At 40.4% G+C, this 19,181-nt stretch overlaps 1 protein-coding gene across 4 annotated transcripts in view; it reads right to left on the bottom strand.

The window, feature by feature from the left end:
• The window catches only part of MPPED2 (metallophosphoesterase domain containing 2), a 147,041-nt gene that overhangs the window by 63,306 nt on the left and 64,554 nt on the right, over nucleotides 1-19,181 (bottom strand). For all 4 annotated transcript variants that reach the window (XM_006022922.3, XM_025203345.1, XM_025203344.1 and 1 more), the window contains exon 4: nucleotides 7,556-7,781. In XM_006022922.3, the coding sequence (XP_006022984.1) occupies nucleotides 7,556-7,781 (226 nt within the window). The remainder of the gene's footprint in view (nucleotides 1-7,555; nucleotides 7,782-19,181) is intronic.

The following is a 19,181-nucleotide window of genomic DNA, read 5'->3' as shown; positions in this document are numbered from 1 at the left end:
GATCCATGCTTTAATACAAAATTCCAACTATTGTTTAGTACTGATACTTCCTCATTGTGCTTTAGGGTGTGCCTAATCCCTGCACCCTAGTTTTTCATGACAAAATTTTGGGAATAAAAATGTGGCTATTATGTGAACAAATACGTATATTTATTCAGCTGTTTAATTTTTACTGATTTATTTTATGTTATTAAATGTTAAATGCTGCATTTCTTTTTTATTACTGAATTATTATATTTTACTTATGATCTGTTTAAAGCTGCTTTAAATAGATATTGGAACTCAATTTAAAAAAATAAACCACAAAAAGCAAACTGTTTTAATGGTTCATTTAACAACCTTAAGTGGAAAAGAAGTAAGTTTATCAAAGCACTTTTTACATTCAAAACTTACCAATTTATTAAACAAATGAAGTATTCTCTGCATTTAATGAAATGGACCAATTATCCGACAGACATTTTGGCTAAGTACAGACAGTCCAAAAGCCTGAAGCTGAATCGATTCAGCCTTTGCAGATTAGTCTAAACTGCAGAGATTAAACTGACTAACAAGTAAACAGACATTTACTTTTTGCAACCATATGCCAGGGGACACTACAGCATGGCTCTCTGCCACGTAGCCAGCATGGGCTGTGTGTTCGCTTTCTCTGCCTGCTGCCCTTGAAGGTCTCTGGGATTTGCAGTCCACAATCACAACAGCAGGACTCTGCAAGGTTGCTCATCAATTCCTCTTCCTGCATCCAGGTGCCTCTGGGATTTGTAGCCCACAGTCACAGCCAGAAGTAAGATACTATGGCAGGGCAGCTCTGTACTCAGGGCAAAGGGGGTTTAACCCCCATCCCTGGCCCCAGGCCTCGGCTGGAGTTTGCGTGGCAGGGGCAGTCCCTGCCTCCCCCCAACCCTTCTCTGCTGGAGCAGACAGCCCAGCCCAGCTCAGCCCAGGGTTGGAAGGCATGCTGAGATGCTGGGGGACTGTGATTTAACTTAAATCAAGAAGGGGTCTGGGACAGAAGTTTCATAAACTAGTTTGACCCAAAGCAGTTACATCTGATACTACATTCAACCATGTTTATCTTAAACCAGTTTCAGCCATTTTGAAACTGGTTTATGTGCACTGAGCTTCTGTTCTGTTACAGCTGTAACCACTTTCTGATGGTAACAAACCGGTTTATGTGCAACTTTTGTCCTTATCCTTTAGAACTAGAAGATCTCATCCTCTTGTGCCTCATTTTTATTCATTAATTAGAGGAAAGAAACAAGCTTTCCTTGATTCCCTATCTGTTTCTCAACTCTGAATATCCAACATTCACTATTTAACTGAACTAGGTGAATAAACTAATATGGAAAAAATTATTCTCTTTGCACAAACAAAGCAAGAGTACTACTGTGAAAAGCTGGTGTAGGACTTCAGGAAACTCTGGTTCCAGAGGCTTAGCCAGTAACTTCCACCAATTCAGTAGTGTAACTTTAAAATTTCTCTGAAAAAAATATGAACTGCAGAAATATGAATTTAATTTCATTTAAATGATTTCAAGAGATTACAGTAAATTACAGCATAATGAAGTCAGACATAATTTCAAATAAAATTTAAATTCATTTAAAGATAAGAAATTAATTTAAATAAAAATAACATTTAAAAATCTGAGGTTTTTTTGTTTTTTTAAATCCACTCTGACACAGATACTAGAGATCCATAAAAATCAAATTCTCACTTCCCATGCTTTACTTAACACATCAGTATCTGTAGGTTCTGATTATGAAAACTCAAAAAAAAGTTTTAATAAAAAGAGTGTAGCCCAGGTATACATGGGTTTATACTTCCCTCTCCACTTGAGGGAATTATTGGCAGGGCGGTGTGCTGTAGAGGGACACAACAGCCCAGCTGCCACCTCTGTCCCCTATAGAGTCAGGTCCAGTCAATCAATTACTTAACTACATACATATTTATTATACAAGAAAACCATTAAAGGGTAAGGACATAAATTTGTACATTTATATATATAATCTACAAAACAATAAACCCTATTTTATATATATATTTCTTTCCCCCCCAACTCCTTTTCTATAGTGGTACCTTAGGAGTGGGGCCCCTGCCCTGGAGGGCACCCAGGTAGTCTAAGGACTGCTGATTATATTTATGGACTGTGCCTTACAGTTTATGTGAATCATTTGTATATGAATAGAGTTATAAGGTTGCCCAATCAATATCCTTTGGTCTGTTTTGTTCTATTGTTCATCTGTATTTTAAATGATAACTGGGTGTGTGTATATCTGGGTGTGTGTATATCTGTAAGGCCCAGTCCACAAATATAATCAGCAGTCCTTAGACTACCTGGGTGCCCTCCAGGGCAGGGGCCACCACTCCCAAGGAAAGGAGGTGGGGGGAAGGATAAAGGAGAGGAAGACCCCAAAGACTCCTATGGTCCTTCACTATCACCCAGGAACAGCCCACGTGCTGCCCCTTTGCAACCCTCGGGGGGTCCCTCCCCTGTGGGTACCCTCTCTCCACGGTAACTTACTACTCCACAGTCCCAGAGGGTTGCCTCTTGTTCTCCAAGACAAGCTCTGTTCCCTGCCAGGTTTTCCTGCTGCCTGACTCTGCTGCTGCCATCCCGGCTTAGAGCCACAGGCACAGCTGTGTGTAGTGGGCACTTCGCCTTGTGCTAGGGGTTGGAGGCCTGGACAGCCTTGTGCAGCCCCGGGGCTCGGTCTGTTCCCGGACCCTCTGGCCAGCGTCGTCAGCACTGAACGTCATCTGCACTGCTGCCCCATATCATCAGCTGTAGACCTGAGCCACCTCAAGCAGCTCCCAGGGTCTCTCACCCTCTGTACAGCGCCTCCTGCACCGAGCTCCCAGCCTCATTCTGGGGGTTGAGGACCTGAGCCACCCCAGGGGCTCCAAAGATCCTGCTCCCTGCACTGGCCTGCGCACCGTGTCTCTGGCCACACACCAGAGGTTGCAGACCCAAGCCACCTCATGCAGCTCCCAGGGTCTGGACACCGTGTGCCATGCTGTGCACCGAGAGCCTAACCATTGGAGCCATGCCACGATCCCTGCTGATAGAAGTCTTCAGGAGCTCTTCCTGGGCTACTGCTCTGCCCTGCTGAGCAGCTCTCCTCAGCTCTTCTAAGTCCCGCTCTTCTCTCTTCTCTGTCCCAGACGCATCTGCCCCTTGTGCTGGGCACGCAGTTCCTTTTATACACTCCAGGGCTCCGCCCCTGAAGTCTTCCAGACCTGACAGTTTGCAGTCTTCAATCAGGTCCAGGGGAGCTCTTCTCCCCCTCTCCTCAGGAAAGGGGTGTGATATTATTTCTCTTGCTGCCTCCTGATTGGTGGATGAGCTCCACCAATCAAAACAGCAGGATCTCTAGCCTGGGACTCAACCCAAGCTCTGAAAGGTGAGCCTGCTACAAGAGTTTGACGAGCTAGCTATTTAAAAGAATTCTTTGTACTGGGTAAGTATTAAGGGCCCCAAACTTCTACTCTTGAAACAGAAGTTTATACTGAAGTCAATAAGATTTTGGCCTGCACAAGTCTTATACCTACTGGTATATTCCTGTATATCAGCAGGTATTTCACTATCAAATGACTCAGCTCCATAAGACAGGCACAAGAGGATGTTTCTGTGGATGTATCTACAGCAGCGATTCTCAACCAGGGTACTGCATCACCCTAGGCTGCCTTGAGAGCCCTTCAAGGGTGCCGTGGGGTGCCAAACAATGCTATGTGTACAAACATGATTCACAAAATAAATCCAGAGATTTAAAATCAGAGTCCACAGTATTAAAACATTCTGATCTGCTGTGGTCTTTCTGAGTTCTTTGCAACAGATTGCTCTATTAGTTTTCTGCAGTCAAAGATGAGTAAAAAAGAAGAGTTGTTATCTGAGTAGCGTCTTGAATCTAAAAAATGTTGAGAACTGCTAATTTACAGATTACATAGAAAGTTTTCACCCATGTTCTTTCTTCAAGGAGCATCAGAGAATCTCCTCATAAGGGTGTGCACCTCTGAACATGAGATGTTCAATGAGCAAGTTATCTCCCACCCTTGTTTTTTGGGAATCTTCTACTTTTCATGGCTGTCATTCCACTTTCAACCTTGCTGCAGCTAATGCTATTTAATACTCCCAGACCCATCAGACTAAAGTCAAATTTTCTGCACCTCAGAGACTGTTGATATGCACCACTGCACACTCCAATTGCAAATACACATGAATGCTCCTGTGTATTGCAAGTTATTTTCTACATACAAATTCTAGTAAATTGTAAGTTAGGAGGCACTACTTGAATTCTCTTAGGTCTTTAGAAAGCTTTCAGACATACCATGAGTAATAACATGTAATGAATGTGGACTGATACTCCTTTTCTGTAGCTACACAGACTTGGCAATTTACATTTTCTAAATAGATAGATGAGTTATAGCTAGTTTTCCCAGTCTGATGGCAATTACTTCTTAGAAACCTCTGACAGGCTGAAACTCTCGGAATCACAGCTGTTATTCTTGGTTTGATCCCTCTTTTAAAATTAAAACCAGTAGCTATATCAGCAAATGAGGAATTTTCCCTCTGGAATTACCTAACAAAATGCATATAAATTGAACTTGCCAACTTATCTCATTTTAGGGTTGGAGTGTCTTTTGGGTTAATGACCTGCGTTCTACCTCTGATACAGAATTCTGAAAAGAAAAATCCTAATTGAGAAAAGCAGGCCATGAGTATACACAAAATCCCACAAGTTCTCTCCCTTTGGGGTGATTTGTATTTGAAGATTTATGATAGTAGATTAGGGTAAGAGTAAAATGTGGGGAGAAAGAAATGTACAGGAAGAGTGAAAAGACTTTTCCCATCATGATAGCATGGCCTTCCCTTTCCAAAATTTTGAAGACTCTTCCTGCATCTGATGCACCTTTATCTCTTATGAAGCAGCAACCCAAAATGCAGATAGTTAATTGGATTTCACGTTTTCCCATTAGCTGACCCAAGTGCAGCAAATGAAAGCTGCCATTTTAGCAACAGGTCACCACTAAACCAAGATGACTAGACTGCTTGATTTAAAGCCACTTGAATTTAAAATAATTGTCTCATCTCTACTTCCGCATCACCAGTTGCCCAAGTAACATTTACAAAAATCTGTCATAGTTTGACACAGATTACCGACTTCATTCAAGACAGATTAGAGAACCCAACTAGGCTGGAGCAAAAGTTTCCTTGCTGGCAGTGTGTCCACTGTTAGCCAAGGGCTGTGCAATGGGTTAAAGAGCCAAGTCATTATGAGGAAGAGTTAAGAGTTCAATGGTTGTGTTGCATGGGGAAGGTCATGGGGCCAGCTGTGCCGTTCGTAGCCTCTGGTTAGGACAATGTCTGTCCCTTGATCTGCTGTCGCTTAATACTTCATAACAAACATCTCAACTTCATGCACCTGATATGCAGAATATAAGGCCTTCTGGAAGCAGTTGGAGAGAGGGGGGATACAGGTCATCATTATGGATTTGAGAAATAAAAGTAAAAATGTATTCCGTTTCACAGTATTGGCATTTAAGTGCACATGCAGAGTATATAATTTGATTCTTTGTTTTAAAGCAACAAGTTGCAAGCCTCAAAGGAATACATTCCTCAAGACCCATATTACATATTACATCCAGTCTGGCCAGTAAAAATTATCTTTACTGCATTTAAGTAAAACCTGCCCTACGTTAATTTGAAAGTTACTTGCCAAACTGCAAACATGAGAGGTTGCCTGTAAATTGTAAGTTCTCTGCCTAGAGCTCATAAAGGAAGCTGCTGCTCATTGTCATAATCTGAGCAGCTAACATTACAGAAAGCTCAAAGATCTTTTAACCCTCAACCAGAAGCCTCAAAAGCATGTTACATTACCAAGGCCTTTATGTGCCCTTATCTTCTTTAATTAACTATAAGTCAATTTAAAAAAAAATGACTTTGAAATGTCTTTAAGAAATGTTCTTCACCTGAATTAAAACAATCTCTACCAATTAGTAGAGAGTGTGGGACTTAAGAGATTTTTTACCTCTACTAGGTAATATCAAGTTTATTTAACCTTCAAGCCTCTAACTTTTAAATACATAAATAAAAAATCAGTGGCTCCTGCCAGGAGAGTTGGACATAGAGGGTGCAGACAGAAGTTATGTTTTTCATGAGGCCAGCACCCTGAAAGCACTCTACAGCTATGCTGTGACGCACGTGCATCGCAGCAGAGCACTTTTAAAATGGCCGATTGCGCGACAAATTAACCCTCGTCAAATACAGGATCAGATGAAGGTGCTCCACTTTAGAGCACCTTAGGGAAGTTATGTTCCCTAGGGCTAGGGGATGGGCTCATGCACAAACTGCCAGCTGGGGTTTGTGGAGTGGTTTGCAGGGTGGTTACGGGTGGTTTGTGAAGGCAGGTGGATCAGAGGCCCCCCCACCTCATGGCCCTCCCCAGTCCCCATCCTCCACTCCAGCTCAGCTTGGAGCAAAACCCCAGCCAGCAGCTTGCTTTCCCCCCACCCCAACCCTTTCCCTGCTGACAGCCCCAGAGCTGAGGCGGGCGGTAAGGGGAACCGGCCTGAGGGAGAGGGGTGGCTTTTCAGATTCAGACCGGCTCCTTGGGCTCCTGCAGGCAGGCTCAATCCCCCCACCCCAATGTCTGTTGGGTTGTAGGGGTGGGGGGCACTTTAACTCATGGCACTTTATGTAAAGCACCATGAGTTAGAGCAGGAGGGCCTGTACGTCTGTCAGTGTCCACCATTTGTCCGTACGGTTCTCCATTCCTGTTCAGGTTTTATGCACAGTGTGCAAGGGGACTTGCCAGAAACATCACCACCGGTAGTAACCGAGCAAACATGCTACCTGTGAATAGCTAGGCAGTGTAAGCAGATAACCAGCTGGGGGTGGGAGTAAAGGGATCTTCTTAAAGCACATAAACAGCCATTATATTCTTTGATGTAAGAGGAGCTTCAGTTCCTCATTTAAAATGAGTATGGCATTACCAAATTCAGTTATGTAGTGACAGTAAGCTTGTTAACAGAGGGTGGAAAACATTTCACAATTATAATTGCAATGCACTTAGCAACTGACATTGCCAATGTGGATCAGTTTTCTAATGCTGACACCATCAGTTTTTCTTATAGCACAAACTCAAGGCAAGTAATACCATTATCTTAAACCTAAATAACAGGAGTATATGTTGTGACAACATATGGAACAAATAAGAGTTAGATAAAAAAGGAAGGATGTGTTGTATTTGAAAACCAGCTTCAGAAATCTTCAATACAAAACTGAAACAGCATTCAGTGGACAGCACAGCATCTTGCTAAGTGTGCTCAGCATATATTGGTCAATTGTAATCTCACTTATACTAGGGCAAATCACGAGTAACCTCACGGAAAACAATGTGGCTATGTTTGCATAGGTCCATGCAATACAAGGCTTACTTTAAAAACACAGTAGTTTTGCTACATAGTACAACAGGGCAAGGCTCAATACATTTGCAGTGGCAGTATCTCTTTCTGTGGCTAAAGACATAAATAGAAACATAATGTTTAAAATGAGACTTACCAAGGAGCACCGTATATTCGGAATCCTTTAACTGTTACCTCTGAGTCTTGCAAGTAAATACTATTTGTCAGGAGTGACTGAACATTGTCAAAGTCCTCTGGTTTCAATTTGGACACAGAGGGAAAGCGGTAGTAATCCTGTTTAACGAGGTCTGCCATGAATTCTTTATCAAATGTCAGTTCATGATTCCCAGCAATCACTATTTTATATTCATATGGCAGGTTTCCTGAAATAACAAAAAGAACACTTAATTAGCACATTTGGTTCCCACACCAGCATAGCCAGCACAACATGTAGACAGATAACACTGACAGAGAAAAATGCCCAGGATCCATGCATATCTCCACATGGAGCAAAAATTATCAACGCTGCTCCTTTCTGAACGAAATTTTGCTAAAATGCAAAGTAATGTCAAACAAAGAAATGTCACAATTAAAGGCATGTACAGCAAAATTAAAGATAACAAACTGGCAGGCATTAAGCCACATTCTCAGCTGCACAAACTGGAATGGCTCCACTCCCCTCAATAGCAGTATGCTGATTTACACCAGCTGATGACTTTGCATTGAGTCTAATTAGCTAATGCATAGGATTGGCAAGCGAGTCTGCAGACCTGGACTCCAATCCCAACTCTGAAGTGATCTACAGCAAGACACATCACATCACACACCTCCATCTGCGTGTAACATGGAAATAACATTAGTCTGCTTCTTAAGTATATTGTGAAATGTAATAAATGAATCTGTGTAACATGCTCACATGACACTGCATTATGCATCAGATGGTGATACACTTCTACATATATATTATTGTATGAAGCAAGAAACAGGCGTTGCATTTGTCCCTGGAAAAGTTGTGCCTGTGTTTTGACCCATGTCCTGGGGCTAGCATGAACACACATCACCCTTCTAGTCAGGGTTTAGTAGCTCAGTGCACTGCTTCTTTTCAGGTTTCCAGGTTGTAGCCATATTGGTCTAGAGGCAAAAGGAATCAGAACTTGTGGTAGACGTGATATCTTTTATTAGACCAACTAGATTTTTGCAAAAAAAAATTCTTTAATTGCAGCTTTAAGGTACAAGCACACTTCTTCAGGCATAGGAGAAAAGATTGTAAAATTTCTCCCAGGTAGAAATGAAAGTTCATATTTCATAGAAGAGTTAAAGGTGTGGTAAAATCTCCTGTTTGGCACAGTTCAATTTTGAAATTAAGTCTTCATACTCTTACATCTAAAAGCAAGTTTTACCACCTGAAACCCTGCTCCTGCCTTTGTTCAAGATAATTTGCATCATCACAGAGCCCAGAGACACCTCACCACACAAGAAATTCCTGCCCAGAAGAGCGCTCCATCCTTTTACTCTTTTGTGAACTATGAAACATCATAACCAGAAGGACTATGACTACATCCTGCTTGCCACCAATCAACTTTGAGGTAAACAGACTATTCCAACTTTTCTCTAAGCCAAACCTGCATAAAATGAACTGTGCCAAACAGGAGATTTTGCCATACCTTTAATTCTCCTATGAAATATGAACTTTCATGTCTACTTGGGAGAACTTTTACAACCTTTTCGCCTATGCCTGAAGAAGGGTGTTTGTGCTCAAAGATATACTTGGTTTAATAAAAGATATCATCTTTATCACAAGTTCTGATTCTGTTTCTTTTCAGCCATTGATTCAATGATGCAATCCCAGGATGACCATTCAGAGGTACTTTGTGATGTCCCAAAATAAACTGTTAGTGCTTCTTATCCTGTGAACTTCTTTACAATTTATACTGGAACAAATGTGTAACCTGAGTGTTTTAGGGATCTCAGAATCCTCATTAAGTAGCTTTTAGTCCTACAGCTACCCTTGCTTTATCCAGTTCAGGTACATTGCAAAGGAAATCGACTCATGATAATACTTACCCTAGACTAGGGTCCCGTCCTGTGCTAGGAGTGGCACAGTTAGACTATATATAATCTTAACATTAAAGGATATAAGACCTATATTGGTAAGGCAGATAAAGGGTGAGCTAAAATAAATTCCATTATCTTTGTTTTAAAGATGGGAAACTAAGACACAGAGAGATTAAGGACCACATCCAAAGCCTACTTAAAGTTAGTTTGGGTATTTCCATGGACTTGAATGCACTTTGGATCAGGCTAATGAAGCCATATTTGCAGAATTCAGAGGTTTTAAGTGGTTGGCATAAATATAAATCTGATGGGTGGTTACATCTTTTAAAAATATGGCCACATTTGGTGCTTTAACAAAAGCTGGTTATTTAAAGGAATCTAGCCCTGAGTTACTGAAAATCACACCAAAAACCTATCAGAGTTGAGTTCAAATCCAATGCTTTTTCCACTAGATAATCTGTATGAATTTATACAAATGTACTGCATGCTCATTAAGGGCAAGAACACACAAAATTATTTGCTGCAGGGGAAAGGGAGTGGAGTTTCACAGTATCTGCTCAGGTACAAACAGTTATTTTGCAGTGATAGCGAGTTCAACTGTGCTAGTTTACCCTTTCAACAGAAGGTTTAAGCTGCCATGTTTTACCTTTTCTTTCCATGGGATAAGAACATGTGCATGGGCTGTTACTACCCCACCCAAAACAAATTGTTCCATAAACTTAGCAAGAGAATGATTTCACAAGGGTAAAAGGTGTTTGACAAATACCATGGATTCGCTAAATCTCAATAGATATTTGCCTTTTCTTATTATTCTTAGTTATTTATAACAAAAATGTGAAGAACTGAACTACTGTTGTTGGTGTTCCGGTGAAGTCACTAAGGCCCAACTTCCCTCAAAAGGTATTTAGCTAGGTGACTGTTAGGTACAGATCATGGAGATTAAAAAGGTGTCCGAGAAGCCAAAGTCTGCAGTTCCTGCATACCTTAGAACTCTCACTAAAGAAATGCACAGTTGGGCTTTATATATTCATGCCCATACAAAATTCCCCATCCTATTTTTAGTTTGGCTTGTAAATATAATTAAATTTTAAAAAGCACAAATGTAAAACAATTGGGAAATAAATGTTTGTGATAACAAGCCCAACTTTACTCCCTTGAGGCTAATGGGGAAATAGTCAGAATTCTCTCCCTTTCAATATTTATGTAATGGTAATGGGGGTTCGGCAGCATTTTAATGCAAACATTTCCTGATCAAAATTAGTTAATACTGCACAGAAAATAAAATGCTATACAACCCCCCCCCAAAATGCCAGACATCTTCAGAGGTTCTAATGTCTGAACAAAATGCAGATCATACATATTAATAACCCTCCATGGTATGGCATTAAACTAAAAGCTGAGGGAGATGCTAGTGGGCATTTGTCACTCCTCTGCAGCTTATGTCCCACACTTCATTCCCCCCTCCCACTTCTTCTTCCCCATCTCTGCCACATGCTGCTCTGCAATTCATTTTACTTAAAAACTAGAAATGACAGGTACCTACAATTCCTGCTCTCTGTGACTCTTGGGCACACAGCAAAATTGCTATTTTCTTCTCTCTCAGGAAACATAAAAGATCCCACTGGCTTGAAATGTGATATACTTGTCATAACTATCAATTCCAAAAAACAAGCTAGAGTTGATGAAAGTTGGAGGGACAAGTTAAAATCAGGATTCTGTCAAGTTATCAACATATGCCAGTTTCAGTGGAGAAAACTTGTAGCCACAATGGATAAATGATCAAGTCTCCAATTTCACACACTGATTTTAACAGGGTACTTCAAAATTAACATATATTACCAAGATCTTGCCAAATTAAACCTGGAAATTTTACTTGCAGGCAATTATTTTTAAGCCAAAACTGGATGGTTCACATTGGAATCACACAGAAATCAGCAGAGATAAACCTCAAACTGATCAAAGACTGTGAACGGTACTGAACATTTACTATATGTGCCTGATATAGCCAAGAGAAATCAACAAGTAATCAATGAACAGTTTCTTAAGCAACATGAAGGCAGAGCAAGTTAGTTTGCAGGCTGCAACTGTTCTGTGATGGGCTCATGGCCACTACAAAGGCATGCCAACAATAGCTCCTGCCATACATCCTTTATGCCATTGCTGCTGCCATACGTCCTTTATGAAGGATAAAAGTATCAAAAAGGAGACTACGAATTCAGAATCATGTGACAGCAAGGGCCCTGAAACCATCAACATCTGCCAACGAAGCAAGCATACTGTAAGTACTTTGTGTGGGGTGAGTGCGCCCACAGTGTGCTAACTTGAACAGTAATTATGGGCATGCCTCTATTTGTTTTCAGTCCTTGAGTATCCATTTTTTCTTACAGATCACAATTATTGTGCTTTATTCAACTTTAATAATTCATAGGTCTGTACCTTCTGTAAATACTTAAGTACTTTCACTATTTTGCAGAGGATTGGCAGGATGATCTGACCTCGTTTCACATTCTCCTGGGTTTAGATTCTGCCATTTTAATCCCTTTACTGTAGCTGAAAGTCACCGATGGGGCCTTGGGGGATGGGGACAGGGAGACTGTTGCTCTTAACCCCCCACACTCACTCTCCCCCTGCAAACACAAACACTACAAAAACTAAATATCTAAAGCCAACACAGGCTCATTATAAGCAAAGTATAAAGGGTAGGTTTCTTCTATTGCTTTCCTCTTCCCCTTCATAGTACTAATCACGGTAATAAATTGCATCCAATCAGATCAGGGTATTGGCACAGCATACAGTATTCAGGTTCTCTCAACCCATTCCTGCCCTCCCCACCCCCCCCAAAAAAAATAAATAAAGAGCCCTGATAGTGCAGAACATTCAATCTCTGTGACACAATTTATGAAATATTCTGGCATGTTTTCTTTTGGCAGTGGTGCCCTTTGTCTATAATCTGCTGACCTTTTATGTTTTACATGGAAGCATAAGCACAGCCACACACAAATCTCCTACTCAATGCTATTTTAGCTTTCCTCTTGACTAGATTAATCCTCAGGTCACTTGGTAGCAAACAGGGTACAAAAAGATGTAGAACAGTACAAGCTTTGATGGGCATTTCCCCATTTTTATGCCATACTGCCTAAACCACTGCATTTATCCTAAAATAACAGCAATGTTATTTATTCCAAATTATTCCATGAAACTGCTGGATCCTTCCCCAAGCCTGTGAAAATGCTTGATGAGTTGTTAGGGTGACCATTTCAAAGATGACAATCCTCTGACAGGAAGGTCTCATTTTCAATCATTTAACTGCTTTCCAGATGAGGCTACAGGCCCAAACATCCAGTTGCTGGAATATACGGTATATATGAAAACCACTCTTGGAAATAAGGATCAAAAGAAAGTATGGCCCATTGGAGCAACAGATGATGAATATAGGAAGTTCAGCACTGATGCTTAAATATCTCCATCCTTCATAACTAAAAAGCCTATTTAGTATGTAAAAAATATAGCCCTTGAGCCATCAATGCTACTGAATGTAAGTATGCAACTGGAGTTTAGTGCAAAACGCAACCTCTGAATAGCAAAGGTTCCTCCCTGGCCAGAGCCTCCACCCTGGTCTGGTAGATGGCCAGCCTGGCCAGAGCCAGGAGGAGGTTGACCATGCGGTCATGGGACCTGGGGCCACGTACTGGGAATGCGTAAAAGAAGAGATACGGGGAGCTGTGCAGTGAGCATCTCAGCAAAAGGTTCTGGAGGAGCTGGAAAAGGGGCTGCAATCTGGTGCACTCAGAGACAGAGTACTTGGCTAGATGGACCATTAGTCTGATCCTGTATGACACTTCTGATGTTCTTATGAAACCAACAACTAGGCTGAATAAACAAGCCAGTGGTTTGATACATACTTTTCCAACTATACACACCCGCACACAAGCACCCCTCTTGTAGAGCAAAAGAGCAAAAACAGGACAAAAGACACGTGTGGAAAAACAAACAAAATCTATGCATAATTCAAGAATAGCGATGGCAGCCAAAGTCCTAAAATTCAGAAGCCTTCATGATGATTTTTTTCAATTCACAGATGCTTTTTTCTAAACACCATTTGGTTTTGAAGGACAGTGAAGGGAGTGCTAAAAACACATGGAAAATACATCAAGATGGGTGGAACAGAAAAAAGTTGAACTGTTTTGCCTTTATGCAAAGAAAACAGTACCACAGCACAGGGAAAAGTAAAGGCTGAGACCCTTGCATTCCAGTGATAAATCTAAACCTCATACATAAAAGCCCCCTTTTGTCAAAAAACGCTGTTAGACACAACAAAACAGAAATGTTACGTAAGTGCAAGCTCTGCCTCTGACCTTTCACTCTGTAACCGTCAGGCTTCATTAATTTTCACAAGGCCTGACAGCTCTAGCGTTAATACTCACACTTGCTGATCGAGCCACACAGCAGGTTCAGACTGCTACCTTCTCCTCTGAAACTCATGCATTAGGATTTCTTCCATGCTGGCAATGGAAAACCAAGTCTAAGAAACATTAAACACAAAAAGCTATGTTACAATAATGCCAAGGTTGAGCTATAAACCCATGAAAGCAAGGAAAAGCTGAGGGACTCTTGTCTCAGCACCCAAAACTCAAGCCCTGCTGTGTGATGCAACATAGGACCCTCCACCAGAGTCCACAGAACTAGGAGATGTTACTTGAGCTGTACGGCCTATGACTAGCAGTCAGATGCTGCAAAACCAGCAGTGCCTAACAGCAAGTCTTACTATTCAAACATGCAGAATTGTATAACAGTGACACATAACATCACTGGGTACAGTAGGACCCCTGACACATGGCCATGAACACATCAGGACCTAGTTACAACGGGGCTGATTTAAGGATGCAGTGACAAGGGTACCTTATTCCTTGCTTTTATGAATTTATGTCTCAACCATAACATTATTCTAATGTAACTGTTTGTGATTAATATTCTTTTTTCCCTTTCTTAAAAGAAAAAATATATAGCATCTATGTAGCACCACAGTACATGATAATCTTATTACAGCTGCTCCAACATCTTTTTTTTGTTTGTTTTTTGCTTCGGAATCCAAAATAGGCTTGTAGTGGGTCTAGGCGCCAAAAAAAAGAAAAAAAAAGTTTACATGAACAATTTATAGGTTTCAGTCACTTACAGAACACACACCCAGGAGTTAAAATAAACACTGAGTTAAGTCTTGCCCTTAAAGTTCACATTTCCAAGCTTTCCCTTGGAACAACTGGGAAGCTAGAAATTCTGGAAATGTACTTTCTAAAAAGTAAGCATTTTCATGTAAACACATAATCCAGGAGACAGGGGTTTAAGAAAAATAACAAATAGCCTAAAAGATCGTAACACTGAGCCAAAGCTCACCTTTTATATATTGTGAAGACACCACAGGTACAACGTCAAAGACTTTTTTCATTCGTTATAATATTAATCTATACAGATTTTTTTAAAATATGCCAGTTATCCTATGACTTTATCATACAAACACAACAGCATACAAAGGGCAGGCCTAACACAATAAGTTTAGTGTTGTGTACATACTTTTGAAAGGAAGAATTTAAATAGAATAGCATTAGTGTAACATAAGGAGTTATGCATCAGGCTTGTCCCACATTTAGTCTGCCGAAATTGTAGGTTCCCTGATTTAAGAATTATCTCACAATTATATAAATGTAAGGTAGATCAGCATCTGTCCCATATCGTTTTCATGAATATAAACATGTAAAGGGATATTATTCTTTTGTCTTAAAAACTACTAAACATTGTCTCTTTGAACCAAGAACATAAAATAATTATCTATTAAGATACCATACATTAGTACTGACAGCTTCTAGGCCAATTTCAGGTCTATGCGGTTTCAAATGGCTCAGATATTGAACTCTGACTGCTGAGGATGGCAATAGAAACATAAAGGCAGGCTTCTCAATACCAATGGAACTAAATGGAAATACTTTTTCCAGAACTTCATTAAGACTAAATTGAAAAAGAACATTTTTGGTTAATATTACATTAGGCTAAAATATAGAAATGAACCCTAATACTATCTAAATCTAATATGAAAAAAAAATCTTAATTTCAAAACTTTCAAAGCATTCTCTATAAATGCATCACAGATCAATTTACATGGTGCTTTTGCCAATAAGCAAAACCAAATCACAGGTTCCAATTGGCTTAACTCATATTGAAAAGTGCAAAAGCAAATGCTAGAAAATGCAATTACTGCAAACAAACTCCATTTTCTCCACTCAGAAGGGAATTTCAGGGAACATTTTATTGCCATCAAATAATATTTCTAAAGGCATCAATACACAATTCTATTTTCTTTTCAGAGTCCCTACTCACTGTATAACCTAATCCACCATAAAAAAATCTTCAGATTTTGAAATAATTCTTTGGAAGTGGCTATTACCTTGTGCACACATACACTGTATCAATTTTAATCATTTTCTCTTTGAATCTAAATACCAAAATCAACAATCACTGGCTGACACACAGCTCTGGACCTACTTTTAACAAATATCCCCTTTCTGTTTCTGTAATTTACAATTGAAATTAAGCTTTTTGTTTTACTTTTTAAAGAAAATGGGAAAAGAAGCTATAAAAATGAGGTCATCTTGAAAAAGAATGATGCTGAATGTAATTAAACTAATCATCATTATCATGGACAAAGGCCTGGTATTTTCATGTGTATATATTTCTACACTTCAAAAGGCCAATGAATGCTACTATTGAGACCTCCATGTCAAAAGAAAGCCTTTATTTAAAATAAAGAAACAAGACAGGAACCTGATTCTTCACCTCTTGCTCAGACAAAAATCTGTATTTAAATCAGGAGTTTCCTTGAAATAAAAAACATAAAATCCAGATTGACAAGCTGCACAAGAGTATTTTCACATTTTGCATTATAAAGACCTGATTCACTGATGTCTATGGACCCGTTATTCTAATATTTGCCAAAATATCTAAAAGAAAGAAATCAAGCATCTCATCCAAATAACAAAATCTCTCCCTTTTGTTTCTTTTGCCCATTTAATTTGTTCTATTTGTTTCACTGCTTGTTTCTAAAATCAGACACAAGCTGTAGTCTGTAAATCATATCCAATAGGGTACATGCATCAGACATTACTATGTTCAGTAATTCTGGGAAAACAACATTTGTACTTAAAAATCTCCAAAACTTGCTTTGATTGTTCCGTAGCCTACAAAGATGATTAAGAAGAACTTTTACAGGAAAAATAACCTAAAGCTAAAACAAGCTTTCTAATGGATTTTTTTGTTATAGTTGGTGATTGAGGCAATTATTTAGATTTATGCACCAGAATGATGTTTTTTCAAGAAATAATAAGCTTATTTGGAGCAGGGGATATTGTTTGTTTCTCAGCCTAATACAGAGAGAGAATGGGGAGCAAACCTACTAGACACTACCACAATATCAATATTATAAACAAATACAAATAATAACCAGTAAGTGATAATAAGATATAACAAAAAGTAATAATCAGCACAAGAAAAACACATACAAAGAGAAGGAAAAGGAACATGGTAAAACAGTCGGAATGTTGAAAAGAATTAAGCGCATAAGTCCCATTGACTTTCAATGGAACTTAAGCTTCTAAATCGCATCTGCAAACAGGATTTATGGATAATTTTTTAAATATTGCCCTGGGTATTTCTTTCCCAATTGTAGATTTTTTTTTATTGTTAACATTTCTGCAATTAATTTGTTTGTTAAAAGAAGCAGTTTAAAATATGTTTGTTAAAAATAAAACTCTTACTTGAATTTACTCTGATTTTGTAGTTAAGTAAAGAGCTGAACTAAGTCCACTTCCAGCACTTGATCAATACAGGCCTGACAGTACTGCCTGATAGCTCTGCTTAACGTATCTCACAATAAACTACCTCTCTCACAATAAACCTCATGGTTCATTCCAGGTTCTTCTATACGGGATGGAAACAAATGACTAGTTGCTGTGAGGATGCTATCAATGTTTACAGTAAAATTTTTAAAATATTCAGGTGCAAGGTGTTTGTGAAATATTGGTATCTGTTAGTGACCGCCTATTTTTATAGCCCAGGCTCAACCTGTTATTTAATATCCCTAAATATTCCAGTTTCTCAAGATGAACCTGGATACCATTAATCTCCTGAGCCTTGTAAGGAAATTCCTTTTAATAATCCAGCCCACTGAGAGCTTTCTTAGCCGCTAACATGAGGCAACCAAATCACCCCAGCTGTATCCTATTATTTCAAAAAATCTAATTCTTTTTATGCGGGATTTTTTTTATTTTTTATTTCTAGTTATCTACAAATTTCTAGGCAGAACACCACCTGTCCCTAGATGGTTTCCTGGAAAATTGAGGGGCATATAGTAACCCTCAACAAATCTTCCTGTTTGACACCCACAAGAAAATTTGTACAAAAGGAGGGATGCAGTAGGACAGTCTAAAGCAATAACTTTGGATTTCAGCTGGTTCTTGTGACCACCACTCTGTATGGCCTTGGCCAACCCACTTCAGTTATTACATATATTATAAAGATGCCTAGAAGCATCCACAGAGGTCAGAATGCCAGTGTCGATAAAACACATGATAAGAGACTGCCCCTGCCATAAGGTGGGTAGACTCTCATGCCTGGACCCTTGACTGCTAGGAGGATAACCATACAAATGTCTGCACAGTACTGTCCAATGCAGTCAGCTCCAGTCAGCATATATGCAGATGCAGGATAAGGGCCTAAATAACTACAGATCAGGATACCATAAATATTATAATCTCCACTGTATAGATGGGTAACCAAGGCAGTCATTTTTTCCCCAAGACTACAGAGAATTTCTGCAGCAGAGCTGGAATTAAAACTAGATCTCTTGTGTCCCTGTCTACTGTGTTCAGAAGACAAACTTTCTTGTGCTTTCCTTATTAAAGGCGGGCTCATGTTACCTCACTTACTGTGTTAATTAATGTCTTCACAGAGCTTTGAAAGTGAAAAGTGCTAAGCTCGGGTGGGGCAAGTTCAGCCTGCAGGCTGGCAGTGGACCCCATTCCCCAGCAGCCGCTGCTCGCATATCTGGGGTCAGTTTCCATAGAGACCCCAGCTGCGCCTGTGCTATGATACAGCAAGGTTGGGGTTGCCGTAGAGGCTAGCCCCAGCCACACTGGCAGGGCAGGAGGCAGCTCCAGAGCCATTGGGATCTTGCGGTGGGGGCAGCTTGATCCGGGGCCAGGACAGAGCCACGATCTGCAGCCTGCACGGTTGGGGCGGGGCTGCACAGGCAGCGGATCATGGCTCTGCCCTGGCTTCTTGCAGTGGTGACAGCCTGGTCCTAAGCCAGGGCAGAGCCGTGATCCGCTGTCTGCGTGCCCCTGCCCCGAGTGTGCAGGCTGCAGATAGCGGCTCTGCCCTGTCCCTGGACCAAATTCACCCCACCACAAGATTCCAGCAACTCCAGAGCAGCCCCCTGCCCTGCCGTGCGCCCTGCCAGAGCTGCTGGGGCTCATCTCCATGGCAACCCCAGCCTTGCGCTATCACAGCGCAGGTGTGGCTGGGGTCTCCATGAAGACTGGCCTGAGCCATGAGGGCAGGGGCTGCTAGGAAATGGACTCCAGCTGCTGGCCGGATCTGCCATTTTGCCCATCCCTGTGCTAAGTGCTGTGATTATATCGACACACCTCCACTTTCAATTATGTTTAATTTCTTGAGGTTAT

Source organism: Alligator sinensis, unplaced genomic scaffold, assembly GCF_000455745.1.
Source record: "Alligator sinensis unplaced genomic scaffold, ASM45574v1 scaffold165_1, whole genome shotgun sequence".
Lineage (NCBI taxonomy): Eukaryota > Metazoa > Chordata > Crocodylia > Alligatoridae > Alligator > Alligator sinensis.
Note: the sequence above shows the minus strand (reverse complement) of the source record. Positions and strands in the feature narration are given on the sequence as shown.